The 15,880-nt window shown below is 39.0% G+C and overlaps 1 protein-coding gene across 3 annotated transcripts in view; it reads left to right on the top strand.

Annotated features, from left to right (window-relative positions):
* The first annotated feature begins 1,847 nt into the window (after positions 1-1,847).
* The window catches only part of RBL2 (RB transcriptional corepressor like 2), a 60,553-nt gene continuing 46,520 nt past the window's right edge, over positions 1,848-15,880 (top strand). For all 3 annotated transcript variants that reach the window (XM_021717453.1, XM_008067758.2, XM_021717454.1), the window contains exons 1-4: positions 1,848-2,239; positions 6,223-6,353; positions 10,327-10,527; positions 14,008-14,072. In XM_021717453.1, coding sequence (XP_021573128.1) covers positions 1,997-2,239; positions 6,223-6,353; positions 10,327-10,527; positions 14,008-14,072 — 640 coding nt within the window. In that variant the 5' untranslated portion in view covers positions 1,848-1,996. The remainder of the gene's footprint in view (positions 2,240-6,222; positions 6,354-10,326; positions 10,528-14,007; positions 14,073-15,880) is intronic.

Below are 15,880 nucleotides of genomic sequence, written 5' to 3'. Positions count from 1 at the left end.
GGCTGCGGTGGCCGGGAGCGGCCACTGCACTCCGGTCTGGGCGACAGAGTGAGACTCCAAGTCAAAAAAAAAGAAAAAGAAAAGTGTTCACAATGATATCCAAACGATTCACTGTAATTGTTTTAAAAACATTATCCCCAGCCTAAATATCAGGACAGTACTAAATTTGTATAGACATATTGAAAAATACTTATAAACCTTTGGTCTTCTATTCTTGCCCTGTAGTCACCTTGAGACTCAGCACATAAAAAGCACATCCAACTCCAATTTTACCGAAGGTTTCATGGAGAGACTCTCTCTCATGGAGAGAGTCTTATAGTCTCAAAATTGTTCCTGCGATATCCTGTTACCTGTCTCTAACCTGCCTCTCTATCTGCAGGGTTCTGCCCCTCTCCTCCCTCCTGCCATTATAGCTTCCATAAGCCCCTGCTTTTATCCCAGTACTTTTTTCCCCTCAGTTTACCTACCACACTGAGCAAAACAAAAATAGAAAATAGCAATGTCTTACAGCTTCTCAAGGCTAAAATGTTTTATACTATACCCATTTATAAATCAAGAGAATTGGCAGCTAAAAAGCTAAAATAAAGAACAATTGAAAATAAAGTGATTCAAGTCTACTTGAGTCATGAAAAGAGAAAGCAACACAAAAATTTAAAAAGTAATAAAGTAAAATCAACTGCGTGGTTGGGAGGTAATTGTCCAGACACTGACTCTTTCCCCCTATATCTGGTTTCTTTCTGCCCCTCCAAGGGGGAGCAGCCTCTGGCCAAGGTTGATCTCTGAAGGATATGCATGTTCCCAACAATGAACCACGGAATGCAGGTGACCAAGCAAAGCCATGTGGTCATCAGTGTAATCGAGGTAATTGTAAACACTGGATAGGAATTTGGTTAATTGACTCGCTTGCCTATTAAACTGCTTGCTGTTCCACCCCAGGTGCCTTCACCGGGAGTCGTCTTGACATATTCTTTCTTCACGAACTTACGCCTCTCTGTAAGTTCGAATAAACCAGAGTTTTTCCCTGCTGGACCTCCGACGACTTCTTTGGCACAGATGAAGAGTCTTATGCGCAATCCCCCTCAGGTTTGGGGTTGCCCGTTACAGTGGTTGAGGATAGCACAAATGTGTCACGGTGAATGTGAGTTCACCCCCTGGAAAAAAGTTACTACATTAAAAAGTATCCAATATGCCGGGCTCGGTGGCTCAGCCTGTAACCGCGCGCCTTTGGGAGGCTGAGGTGAGTGGATGGCCTGAGCCCACGGGTTCGAGAGCCGCCTGGGCAGCGAGACCTCATCTCTACAATAAATCAAAAAATCAGCTGAGCGTGGTAGCGCGCGCCTGTAGTTCCAGCTACTTGGAAGGCTGAGGCGGAAGGATTGCCGGATCCCCGGCAGGTCGAGGCTGCGGTGGCCGGGAGCGGCCACTGCACTCCAGTCTGGGCGACAGAGTGAGACTCCAACTCAAAAAAAAAAAAAAAAAATCCAATAATTATTTGAAAGGCTCACCTAACATTGAGACGTAGGAAAGTCCTAGCAATTAGGAGATTCGAATTTAGGCAGACAGGCCCCTTGCTATTATCCTTACTTTTTTTTAGATAAGGCCAGCCCGGCGATGAGGAGTATTAATTCTGAGAACAGCTAAGATAATACACCTTCCCATGTCACTGTTTCTTGGACGTTTTTATCTCACTACGATGTGGAGGTGTGCCCTTAACACACAGAGAAGGCGCTTTTATTTCAGCCCAACGGAGGAGGCTCCGTAAGCTGATTTGTTCAAAATCGCTTTTTTGGCCCCCGTGGACTTCCGGCGTGGACTACATTTCCCAGCAGGCCTTGCGCAGAATACGGGTGCCTGCAGGAGGCCAGACGCCTTTGGCGACGGCGCAGTCGCGGTGCGGGCGGCTGGCGGGCGGCTGACGGGCGGGCGCTTCGCGGTTTGAATGGCTGCGGGCCCGGGCCCTCACCTCATCTGAGGACCGGCTGCTCAGGACTGCGCTATGCCGTCCGGAGGTGACCAGTCGCCGCCGCCACCCCCGCCTCCCCCTCCGGCGGCGGCAGCCTCGGACGAGGAGGAGGAGGACGACGGCGAGGCGGAGGACTCCGCTCCGCCTGCCGAGTCGCCAATCCCTCAGATCCAGCAGCGGTTTGACGAGCTGTGCAGCCGCCTCAACATGGACGAGGCGGCGCGGGCCGAGGCCTGGGACAGCTACAGGAGCATGAGCGAGAGCTACACGCTGGAGGTGCGCTCGTGGGAAGAGATGGGGGGTTCCGGGCCTAGTCGGCGTGAGTGGGGTGCCTCCGACGCCGGGTGGAGCGCCCCGCGGGGGCCCTCCGGCAGGCTCCGGGGCGGAGAGGGGTGGGGACCCTCTCTGCGCACCGTCGTCCTGGGAACCAGGCTTTTCAAAGGTGCAGAGCAGCCCTGAAGGTGAATCCGGTCTCGCTGCTCTTCCCTCTGGGCGCAGATTGGGGGACACCTCTTGCCCTAAAGTAGCACAGCGAGACTGAGATCACGATGAGAAAAATGGGCGTGTGTGACCCACTTGATCCCCGCGCCCCTAGTTAGTAGAATGAACAGGTGTAGTTAGTTGTCAAGACCGAACCGAGAGGGGGCGGGGACTTGCGGCGTATTTACACAGCGGTTACCCGGATTTAGCGCCCGGGTCTGGTCTTTTTCTCCTGTACCGAGTCGTCCTTGCCCTGGCATTGCATTGGCTTCGGTAAAGACTCTGTTAGGTTTTGGGCTGTGTGGATGTGTGCGTGAACAAAATAACTCATCTTCCCCAGGCCAAATGAAATGGGCTTTCTGGCGACCCGGATATAGACATGCTCCTTATGTCGCTAGGAATCAGGACTGCGACTACTTTGAGGACCTTTTGGTCACCCCAGACTTTGCCCAGGACTTCCGTGGCTGCCGTGACCCAGGCATAACTGTTAGTTTCCTTTCTCCGGACTGGGCTTGCAGATGAGAAAAATGGCCATTCTAGCCAGTGACTGTCAACTCCGTAGGCACCTCCCCTTCATGGGCCAATGGGAAGTGACACGGAAGTCCAGATTGTTTATCAGCTGTTTTGACTGCCTGTGTGTGTGGCATTTAAGCATGAGGCCATTTGATTTTCTTAAGCAGTTTTATATACAGTTTGCGGAAGGCTCAGGATGTGAAAGTCTAACCAAGGTATTATTTAATGTGGTGTTTTTGTCTGTGTGTCATCCTAAGTTTATTTTTTGTTTATATTTGTATTAATAGGATTTTAATTTAATTACTAGTTCCCTCTCCCAATTGTTATATCTACAGAAGAAAGATAGATGTGGTGACTTTAGAACCCGACAGACCTGGGTAACTTTGGACAATTTACTTAGCCCCTGGAAAACTCAATTTTGTGATCTGTAAACTGCATATTTGCAGAGCTGCTCTGATGGTTAAATAAGATAATATGTAGTTCCAGGCACATAAAGCACTCATTGGAACAGTGCTTTCGAGTAGTTTACTAAGTCTTTCATACACTTACATGATCTGGCTGACCAGACCGTGTTCCTATTCTCCTCTTAGTGCTTTCCTGGACTCAGACAAAGAGAAAGACTTTTTTTGGTGAAGGGCATAAATGCCTCCAAACTAGCTCTAGTTTTACTCTTAGGGCAATCCTGTAAATTAAATAGAGCAAGCATTATCACCATACAGTTGAGTTGAGTCTAGTGTTACTTAAGTGACATTTAATAGATGGTTAGAAAATTATTTTTGAAAGCACATGCTTGATTACTCAATTTTTTTTTTTTTTTTGAGTTGGAGTCTCACTCTGTCTCCCAGGCTGGAGTGCCGTGGCACATTCACGGCCACCTCAGCATTGACCTGCTGGACTCCGGCAATCCTTCCACCTCAGCCTTTCAAGTAGCAGGAACTACAGGCGCACACTACCAGACCCTGCTAATTTTTTATTTATTGTGGAGACGAGGTCTCGCCAAGTTGCCCGGGCTACTCTCAAACCCGTGGGCTCAGGCAATCCACTCGCCTTGGCCTCCCAAAGTGCTGGGATTACAGGCTGAGCCACCGAACCTGGCCAATTTTTTTGATTATTGAGATTTTGGTCTCAGCTTCTTAGCCCAGTTTACCCAATGAATGAATGAATGAATATTCATTTATCTATTTTATTTGCCACTCACTATTCTAGGTGCTGGGGATAGAGCAGTGAACAAAGCCTAAAAATCCCTGCCCTTGTGGAGTTTACAGTCAGGTATGCTGTAAGATCATGTGGGATTGTAATCTCATGGAAGCATAATGGAAAATAAAGCTCATATGATACTTAACACAGAATACTGATTATAAAATTTTGACATTTGATTTCTTGTATTTTCTGTGCATTTATATTGTGATTCATTCTCACAGTCCTCAGCTAAGAAAATGGAACCCCTGAGACTATTAAGTCATTTGCCCACTGCGTTATAGGATATATGACAGAGCCAGAATTTGAAACCACATCTACTTGACCCTATAAGTATATGGCCATGAGTTGTTAATTTTGTTCAGCAAATATTTTTTAGGACTAAAGATAAACCAGCCCCAGAGTCTGCTCTTTGCATAGATTATAAAGAACTCTCCCATCCGTTTTGTCCTTTAAGCACTTAAAATTATCATTTGTAAGATTAATTATTTCCTTCTTTTTAGAAATGATGTAGTTGTAAATTTTCTAGAACCAAAGTAGACCATTATAAGTTATCTTGTTAAAACCCTTTACTAAAACACAAGATAATGCTGTGACTGACTTTATACTTTCCAAGAGGTCTTAATATAGTAGAGAAATTCAGTAGTTACAAATCTGAATCTACTTTGAGATCGTATTAGTCAAGAATATTATGTGACAATGTCCCAGAGATGTGTTTAATACACAAATCTTTGTTGTGGTTTTAAAAATAGAACATCTATGCTATAATTGGGTATTTAAAGCTAGTTTATGTGTAAACATGAAAAATGGAGGATTTCCAGTTTCTCTCATTTTTATTTAGGCTAGCATTGGATACAATGAAACTAAAGGACATCTTTCAGTTCAGTCCTTATAGGGAGAGGAAAGTTGTATTACTTCTTGACTAAAAATAATTGTGAAGATGATCTTTTAGAAATAATGCCTTAAAATTATTGTTGTTATTATTATTATTATTATTATATTGAGTTGGAATCTCATTCTGTCGCCCAGACTGGAGTGCGGTGGCATGCTCCTGGCCACCACAGCCTCGACCTGCTGGGCTCCAGCAATCCTTCAGCCTCAGCCTTCCAAGCAGCTGGAAGTACAGGCGTGTGCTACCACGCCCCGCTAAGTTTTTGATTTATTGTAGAGATGAGGTCTCGCCAAGTTGCCCAGGCGGGTCTCGAACCCGCGGACTCAGGAAAGCCACTCACCTCAGCCTCCCAAAGAACAGGATTACAGGCTGAGCCACTGAGCCCGGCTTAAAATGATTATTTTTTTACTGTCTGGCAATGGATCCACAATAGTCCCTATGGTTATAAAAATAAGTTTTATTTATTCATGTATATGTTTTGATTATGGCTGAGTGTACATTCAATCTTAATTTTGCATTTATTTCACTTTTCTAGTTTTTAAGATTAAAAAATATATAAACAACAATATTGTTTCAGTCACTATGGTTATGCAACAACTTATCCTAAAATTTAGGAGAATAAAGCAATAATTTATTTTGCCTAACAGATTCTGTGGGTCAGGAATTCAGACAGGACACAGTGAGGATGTCATTTTTCTGCTTCAAAATGACAGGTGCCTCATTTGGAAGACCTGAGCAGCTAAGGACTGGCACAGTTGGTGTGCTTTTCACATCTCTTCCTATATGTGACCATTCCATGTGATCCTTCAACATGGGGACTCAGGGTAGCTGAACTTCTTACATATTGGTTCAGGATTCCCAAGGCATATGTCCTGAGAGCATGCCAGGTAGAATCTGTATTGTCATTGCATAGCATCACTTCCACCTATGCCATTGGTTGAGCCAGCTAATCAATGTGAGGGAACACAGACCCCTATCCCAGTTCAAGGTGAGGGATCACAGATCCCTACCTCACAGAGGAAAAATGTCAGTGTTACATTATAAGAAGAGGACCCCAGATAGGGCCATCATTGGAAAGAACAGTTTCCCACAAATATATAAACAACACTTATATTTCAATATAAAAATTCATATATGTAACTCATTAGTTATAAATCAATTTTCTTTTCTTTTACAGGGAAATGATCTTCATTGGTTAGCATGTGCCTTATATGTGGCTTGCAGAAAATCTGTTCCAACTGTAAGCAAAGGGACAGTTGAAGGAAACTATGTATCTTTAACAAGAATTCTGAGATGTTCAGAGCAGAGGTAACTATGTCAGAGTTTTAAACATAGAATATGGCTAACATACAAGCTCATAAATCATAGTGATACTAGGCATTCTCTCTCTTCATCATTTTCTGAGCATCTGTACCTGTGGACTTCTAAATTTAGAAATTAGATCATGGCTTCCCTTTATTATGTCAAAGATAGTATCCATTATATTTAACTTATTTGGTGAAAATATTTAAATTGTAATGTATTAGTCACTTGTATGGAAGAGTTTACTTTTAAAGGTTATGACTTATTGTGTAATATTAGGAGAAATCGAAGTATTTTGAGAAACTTCAGGAGATTACGCTGAAAAAGAAAATATTAACTATATGGCACTTTATTTAGAACTACATGTATAAGAGTTGTGTCTTAATATATGAGTATATGGAATGTAAATATTTCTCATTTTCCTGTTTGGGGGATAAGCAACACGATTATAATCAGTTTTAGAAAGGGTCAAAAAATGTTTAAAAAAGCAGAAGTTGCTTTGTTTATCTGTTGTATAATTGAATTGATTGTGTTTATTAGTTATACCTTCTGGGTGTATTTTCTTTTATGGTTTATTAAAGACTAGAGGAAAAAAGATAGCTGGCATTTTGAAGGGAATTACCTGTGTTAAAATTTATGGACCTAATGATTTTAAAAATAACTTACTATGAAAATAATAAAAAATGTAACATTTTTAGATATAATCTATTTGTAAACTATTAACTCCATCTTGAATTATATTTAGGTCTAAGAACAAAAGGCAGTACATAGAGAGTTGAACACCTGGCAGTAAACATGCAGATGTAGACTCAAATAGAGTGTAAAAGTATAATCATTACAAATAAAAGTGGTGATAGAATAACCTAGTTGAGTGTCAGATAAAGAACTTTAAAAGTAAAGGTCAATTTATGGAATCATCATATTATACTATAGTAAACCAAACTTACCTAACATTTTAGTGCAAGTATTACATTCCTGAGTTTCAGTTTTATTTCCGTTTCAAAAACTCAATTTTTATCTTTAAGTTTTTACTTGTAAATTCAGATTATTTACTTTTCTGCCTTAATGGGCCAAATGAATTATAGGAGCAGATTGGGAGTAGATATTTGCAATGCAAACAATTGATCAAAGGATTAATATCCAGATTAGTATTAGTAATATATGAATAATTACTAACAATTAGCAGATTAGTAATATATGAATAAGTACTAACAAATGATTAAATAATCCATAGCCACTAAGAATGACTAAAGAATATGATTTCACAAAGGCCAAATCTCAAAAAGCTAAAGATGAGAAAAGATGATCAATCTCACTGTTATCAAGAAAATTCAAAGTGAAAACAAAGATAAAATTTCATTCTCATCAGACTAAGAATACCAGGTTTGGTCATTATATTGCTGGTATATGTTGGTGAGAGTAAAAATTGGCATAACTACTTTTGTGGGAAATTTGACAGTATCTACTAAAAGGTACACATTCTCTGACTCAACATGGAGTGGTCCCTAGAGAAACTCTGGCACATGTGCACAAGGATATGTTTATCACAACGTTTTTTTTTGTTGTTATCTTAAAAAATTAGAAGCAACCTAAATCTCCATTCATTAGAGAGTGAATGCAAAAAGTTATGGTATATGGGCCAGGCTCAGTGGCTCCACCTGTGATCCCAGCACTTTGGGAGGCCAAAGCGAGTGAATTGCCTGAGCCTGCAGGTTCGATACCAGCCCGGGCAACTTGGGTGAGACCTGTCTCTACAATAAATCAAAAATTAAGCCTGGCTCGGTGGCTCAGCCTGTAATCCCGCTCCTTGGGAGGCTGAGGTGAGTGGATTGCCTGAGTCTGCGAATTCGAGACCCGCCTGGGCAACTTGGCGAGACCTCATCTCTATAATAAATCAAAATTTAGCCGGATGTGGTAGCACGCACCTGTAGTTCCAGCTACTTGGAAGGTTGAGGCAGAAGGAATGCCAGAGCCCAGCAGGCCGAGGCTGCGGTGACCGGGAGCGGCCACTGCACTCCAGTCTGGGTGACAGAGTAAGACTCCAACTCAAAAAAAAAAAAAAAAAATTAACTGGGCGTGGTAGTGCGTGCCTGTAGTTCCTGCTACTTGGAAAGCTGAGGCGGAAGGATTGCCAGAGTCCAGCAGGTCGATGCTGGGTGACTATGTGTGTGCCACTGCACTCCATGCAGCCTGGGCAACAGAGTGAGACTCCAACTAAAAAAAAGAAAAAGAAAAGAAAAAGTTATGATATATGTATATGAAGGATTAATTTTCGCAATTAAAATAAATTAGAACTTATGCAAGGGATGGCCCCCCAACTGGAATTTATTTATAAAAAATTATGTATTCTTACATGTTCAGTCACCTTCAAAGTATTCTCCGTTGAATGCAATATACCTATTGAGACACTTTTTCCACTGCTCAGAATAGCTTTTGAACTCGTCAATTTTGATGCCTTTTAATGCTTCTGTCATTTTTTGTTTCTCCTCTTCCACAAGACATTTCCCTTTGAGGACTTTTTTCATTGGACTTTTCAAAAGTCCCTTGGAGTGAGATCGGGTGAATAGGGAGGGTAGGGAATGGAGGTCATGCTGTTTTAGTCAAAAACTTCTGAAGACTCAGCAAGTGTCAGCAGTTGCATTGTAAATCACCCATCCTAAAATGGGCAAATGCTTAAAGAATCTCCAAAAAAAGTTCACTGTAGCCAAACGTATCTTCTCACAACACTAGCTGGTACAGTGATGCTGATGGATTCCTAGAACACTTACCTAGTGGGAGAGGCCTGTACTATAAGGGTCTGCCCTTCAAAAAATCTGGGTTTCCTGGATCCCCCTTTGTATAGCAACATTAATGAATCTCAGAAACATTGCATGAAAAAGCAAGTTGTAGAATGCTTCTTAACTGATACCATTTATATAAAATATAGAAATGCATACATAAAAGATTAGTACATATTGTTTATTGATATATATTTAATAAATATGAAAATATGGGAAGGATTAAGACCAATTTTAGAATGGTGGTTATCTTTGGGGAAGAAAGGTGGAGGATGGGATTAGGGAGAAGTACAAATGGGTATTTTGGCTGTTTCTATAGTGTTTTTAGTTTTTAAAAAATTGTAGGCCAGCTGTGGTGGCTCACACCTGTAACCCCAGCACTTTGGGATGCAAGGTGGGAAGGTTGCTGGAGCCCACGACTTTGAGACCAGCCTAGGCAACCTAGTGAGACCTTGTCTCTACCAAAAAAATTAGCCAGATGTGGTGGCGTGCACCAGTAGTCCCAGCTACTTGGGAGACTGAGGAAGAAGAAGGATCTCCTGAGCCTAAGAGACCAAGACTGTGGTGAGCCCTGATTATGTCATTGCACTTCAGCCTGGGTGATAGAGTGAGACCCCTGACTTAAAAAAAAAAAAGTCTGAAGTAAACATGACAAAATTTATTTAATATATAACATTTAAAAAATCTGGCAGTTGTGTATATTAATGTTGGTTACATTACTCTTGTTAATTTTGTTTGTATTTTAAAGTATTATATATATATATATATATATATATATATATATATATATATATATATATTTTTTTTTTTAGAGACAGAGGTCTTGCTCTGTTGCTCAGGTTAGAGTGCAGTGGCAGTATCATAGCTCTCTGTAAAACTCCTGGGCTCAAGCAATCTTCCTGTCTCACCCTGCCCACTCCCCAGTATCTGGAATTACAGGCACGAACCACTGTGCCCAGTTTATGATTTTTTAAAAAAACTTTAGGTAATCTAAAAACAAACAAAAAAGATTAGGAGGATCAGAGTTGTATACTAATCTGTAAGAGATTAAGCTAATCAGAGAAAATGAGTTTTGATTTTATTTCACTGTCTAAAAGTAATATAATTTAATGAGGTACTCTTAATTTACTTTTAATTATTTATATTTGTGTACTTTACCTTGATGCTAATTATGAAAATATCTTTTTTATTTTTAATATTAGCTTAATTGAATTTTTTAATAAGATGAAGAAGTGGGAAGACATGGCAAATCTACCCCTACATTTCAGAGAACGTACTGAGAGATTAGAAAGAAACTTCACTGTTTCCGCTGTAATTTTTAAGAAATATGAACCCATTTTTCAGGACATCTTTAAATATCCTCAAGAGGAGCAACCTCGTCAACAAAGAGGAAGAAAACAGCGGTAAGTTTTTATATTTGTTAATCAGGATTACCCTTTTGTCTGTGTTAGTTTTGATCCCTTAGTTTGTTTTGCTAGTCTTAAAAAAGAAATGTTTTTTATAATCTTTTTCTCTAACAGTTTTATTTTAATGATTTTTATTTTAATGAATTTTTTTGCTTTTCACAGTGTGTTAGCCATTAGAAGTTTGACTTCTTTCATATTACAGAATGTACGGGATCTTTGTCTACATAAACTTTTTTGGTTAAGCAACCAAAAATGCAGACTGCACAAATCAGACTTTAGGGACTTTAACCAGTTAGCTCCTCTGGATATTGACCGCTATATTGACAATTGTATTTTCTATTATTGACTATGTGGATTATTTCTATTATTTGACTTTTATGTCAAATTGAGTAATAAGTAATCCTCCTCAAATGACTTCTCTATGTATTTTGATTTTTATAACTAATCAAGAATAGAGAAATTGGATTGGGGGAGGATAGGGTAACTGAAACTATCAAGAAAGTGTGCTTTCTGATAAGGGCAGTTATGGGATACAGATTTTCCTGGTTTATCATGAAAGTTTTTCATAAAATAGAAATGAAATTCTACTAGAATTAGAAAAGTATTGACAAGAAAAGTAGGGGGACAGGAGTTAAAATTATCGGGCTAGAATGAATAACATTTTCTTTTCCTTTTTTTTTTTTTTTTGAGTTGGAGTCTCACTCTGTCGCCCAGACTGGAGTGCAGTGGCACGCTCCCGGACACCCAGCCTCGACCTGCTGGGCTCTGGCAATCCTTTCGCTCAGCCTTCCAAGTAGCTGCAACTACATGCCCAGCTAATTTTTTGATTTATTGTAGAGATGAGGTCTCGCCAAGTTGCCCAGGCGGGTCTCGAGCACGCGGACTCAGGCAATTCACTCACCTCAGCCTCCCAAAGCGCAGGATTACAGACTGAGTCACCGAGCCCAGCTTGCTTTTCTTTAAATATAAAAATTTGACAGGGCGCGGTGGCTCAAACCTGTAATTCCAGCACTTTGGGAGGCCAAGGTGAGAGGATTTCCTGAGCCCACGGGTTCGAGAACAGCCTGGGCAACTTGGCAAGACCTCATCTCTACAGTGCATCAAAAAACAAAAACAAAAAACTAGCCAGGTGTGATAGCGTGTACCTGTAGTTCCGGCTCTTTGGAAGGCTGAGGCGGAAGGATTGCCTGAGCCCAGCAGGTCGTCGCTGGGGTGGCCATGAGCATGCCACTGCACTCCAATTTGGGCAGCGGAGTGAGACTCCGTCCCCCAAAAAAGAAAAAAAAAGTAAATAAATAAAAAGTAAATAAATAAATATAAAATTGTATACAAATTGGGAAGGATGTTTACAATAAATATAAACTTTTAAAAATAAACTATTTACATTTAAATATAGTTGATACCAGTGATACAAAAGCAGTTGGTCTAGTTTGTGGTTTTGGGGAAGTGACTTTAATTGTGTTTTCTAAAATTTGTGTATAAGCTTTGTTCTGAGTTTAAGGAAGACCAATGTGATCATTTATAGAAAGATAAAGAATATCTCCTTTCTTTGAAGAAGCTAGGAAATTGTACTCATTTTGGTATTTATTTATTTATTTATTACATAATATCCATTAAAAAAATTTTCTTATAAAGATGTGGAGTGCAATTCAGGGCTAGGTATACTAACATTGATCATGCAGGTACCCTTGTTGATGAGGTATGCCCTTCCCTCCCCTTGCAGTTTCCCTCAACTGCCAATCGCAATGCTCCCCTCCCCCTTTTTAATATTTATTAGGGTGTATATACAGCCTAATTCTAATTAATAAAACGGTAAAATCACTTTATAAACAATTTTACATTTTTATCACTTTGTAAACTTTCTGTTAGCTCTTTCTGCTAACAATTGTACTAATGTATAGTACTTCCTAGCAGTTATTATGGGCTAGGGTCTCTTTTAAGACTTAAAATATATTACTTCAGTTATTCTTATGACAACCTGTACGGCTGATTCTGTTGTTACTTATAGGGAAAATAATCCCCTGAGAGATGAAGTAATTTGGCCAAGGTTACTCTTATTGAAACTCATTCTATTGTAGAACCCATGTGCTTCACCATGGCCGTATACCGCATCTCAAGCTATTCTTTAAAAGTTTGTCACTATTCATTGAGCACTTATCCACAGGAAGTACTTTGTTAGGTATTATGTAGGACACAAGTATGAGAAACAAAACAAAACAAAAATACCACCGCTTCTGTTTTTTGAGAACTTACAGTGTAGTCAGGGAGATGAGGAAGGTATTATAAAGATTTCAGTGTGTGCAATGCAGCGTATTATGAAAGTCACATGAATAAAATCAAGAAATGTAGGACTTCTGAGGCAAAGCAAAAACAAAATCAAAAAAACACCAAATGAGCCAGTCAGGTAAGTTTGTATGGAATAAGTAGAAATTAGTCTTGAAAGATGGTTAAGATTTTGATAAGTAGATAGATCCTTCTGTGCAGAGGAAATAGCAAGAATAGACACAAATGCAGCAAGAGGAAATTTCGAGAATATTAGTCAAGTTTTTTCTAGAATTCTCAAGTTATAGAGCCAGAATTTAGAGTAGCTTAAGTGTCAGGCTAAAAAAATTTGAATTTTCTCTTGGTAGGCAATCAAAACTAGAAATAGTTTATCATGTGCCTGTGGTAGAGAGGCTACTTTTAAAAACAGGACACTGACATTTAATCCTTGCCATGGACTGGTGAATTAAGTACAGTACTGTACCAAAGTAGAACAATCTTTTAACAGATGAAGCAACTAAGCCCAGGGAGAGGAAGTGTACCTTGCTAATGATAGTGCTAATACTAAACCTGATCTCCTGATCTTCTCCAGGATATTTTGCTCTTCTTGGCATCTTGTTAGAATAAGGCTGTTGGGATGTGGAGATCACAGATGTCTTGTCTAAACATTGGCAGAGGTTTGGGTAGAAAAGCCAAACTGAAAGCAGGTCTGAAATGCCATTTAAATTGCCAAGACAACTTGGCAAATTACAACAGGTACTTTTAATGGATGGAAGTATAAGGAATTATAGAAAGCCCATAATTTACGTTAAAAAAAGGCTTTAGTGATTTGGCATCAATCTGGAATATATTCAGGGAGGAAGGGTTGCAGGTCATTAGGGAAAAAAATCAGGAAACATCTGACTGAATATAAAGATCTTAAAGCAGCATAGTCTTGCTGATGTCATCAAAAGAATTATTGTTGTTTTCTACTTTATCTGTCTTGCCTTCAAAAAACTTTAAAATTTCTTTATAAATTTCATTTTTCTAAGCTCTTTCCCTGGCTCCCAGCTATTTCCTATAGCTGAACTTCTTGCACATTTTCCATGTGACGCTCAATCTGATATCATTCCCTCTAACTGTGGATTTTATTACACACCTATTTTACAGTCATTTGGGATGTCTTTTTTCTAATTCTTCTGTTGTCTCATAACTTTTATTTTTTTTCCCCTGAAGGCGGCAGCCCTGTACTGTGTCTGAAATTTTCCATTTTTGTTGGGTGCTTTTTATTTATGCAAAAGGTAAGAAAAGTGTAATCGTTATTTAGATATTAATAAGTTTATTTAAATTTTCAGGTCCAATTTTGTATACCTGTAATATACCTGTAATATGTGTCTGCAATTAACTCAGTGTTTGAATTTTATCTTATTCAGTCTATAATTATCGCCTGAAGAAACTTCATCCTCTTACAATCCACCACAGTGATCTTTTTTTTTTTGCCAATATAACAGTTTTATTATATTTACTTTCTAATAAAACTAGTGATTTTAAGGACAAGAAAACTTCAGATTAAGAAAGACAGGTATTTTTCTTGCAAGAATTTAAATAATAATATGCTTTTATAACTATAAATGCATAGCTATGTGTATATATATATATTTTTTTTTAAGATATGGGGTTAGGTGTACAAATGTTGATTACACAGTGATCTTTCATGGTGCATGCAATCTTTTCTTTTCTTTTTTTTGAGTTTGGGTCTCATTCTGTTGCACGATCATGGCTATCATGCCACAGCCTCAACCTCCTAGGCTCAAGTGATCTTTCCGCCTCAGCCTCTGGATTAGGTGGGACTATAGGCACTTGTCACCACACCGGGCCTTTTTTTTTTTGTAGAGTCATAGTCTTACTATGTTGTCCAGGCTTGATCTTTTCTAACATAGTAGTTTCATTAGTTTTATTCAGCTCTTCATGTATTTATTTTAGAGTAAGATGCATTCTGTTATAGCCACCTTTCTCGTGACATTTTCTCAGCATGTGGGCATAACAGATTATTTTATTCCTTATAAATAAGCTATCTTTGACTTCTCATGGCAAGTACACACCAGTGACAAGTTTGGGCTTGTCACATGAAGGGCTTTGTGGCCAGTAAATCAATAGCTGGCATTTTCCATTTTATATAAAATCTGAAATCTTCTCATTCCTGATAAATAAGCCAACACTGGAGATTAAACAGATTTCCATTTACTTGTTATCTTTGTTAAGAGATAAAATAATCTACAAAGTCAGATTTATTTGTAAAATCAGAATTTGCAATGGAAAGTATATCATGTTGAGACAGTCCTAGAATTTTAATTTAGATTCTGATCATTAGGGGCATTTCAGCTTTTTCTAAGAAGTTATAACACTCCTGGCTTTTTGCCTTCTATGGCAAGTACATACCAGTGACAAGTGTAGGCTTGTCATTGTGATCTGATGGGCTTTGTAGCTTGAAATCAGTAGGTGCTACTTCCTATTTTATGCATGAGGAACCAAGTGTGTTTTAATATTAAATCTCTTTATAGTAGAAGCAAGCAAGTTAGTTTAGTTCTATCAGTGCAGAATTTAATCTATTAATTTGCCTTTCTGGCAACAGAAGAACATTTTTTTTTTCCTGTTTAATCCATTTAAATGATTTGGTGAATGTTTCCATCCAAATGAAAAAAGAATGGCTTATCTTGATATTCTATGGTAAGTGATACCTTTCTTTGGTGGAAAGGAAAGAAAAAATCCTGAAACAAAGTGCTGTGCATCTTTGTGTGTGTGTGTGTGTGTGTGTTTGTGTGTTTGTGTACATTCATACATTTGGATAGGCATTAAGTGTGAAAATGCTGAGATTTAGAAATAATTTTTCAGATGTATGTTAGCTACTTAAATTGAATTCATCTGATATTACAAGAATGTAAACTCAGTATGAAGAATATATATGCTGTATTTACCAAAAGGATAGACTTGACATTAGAAAATAACTAGAAATATGTCTTTATTTTTTTTATTATTTTTTATTTTTTTTTGAGTTGGAGTCTCACTCTGTCGCCCAGACTGGAGTGCAGTGGCCGCTCCCAGCCTGCTG

This window comes from Carlito syrichta, unplaced genomic scaffold, assembly GCF_000164805.1.
Source record: "Carlito syrichta isolate Samal-C Ts95f unplaced genomic scaffold, Tarsius_syrichta-2.0.1 Scaffold309768, whole genome shotgun sequence".
NCBI classification, from domain to species: domain Eukaryota; kingdom Metazoa; phylum Chordata; class Mammalia; order Primates; family Tarsiidae; genus Carlito; species Carlito syrichta.
This window is presented reverse-complemented; position numbering and strand designations above follow the sequence as displayed.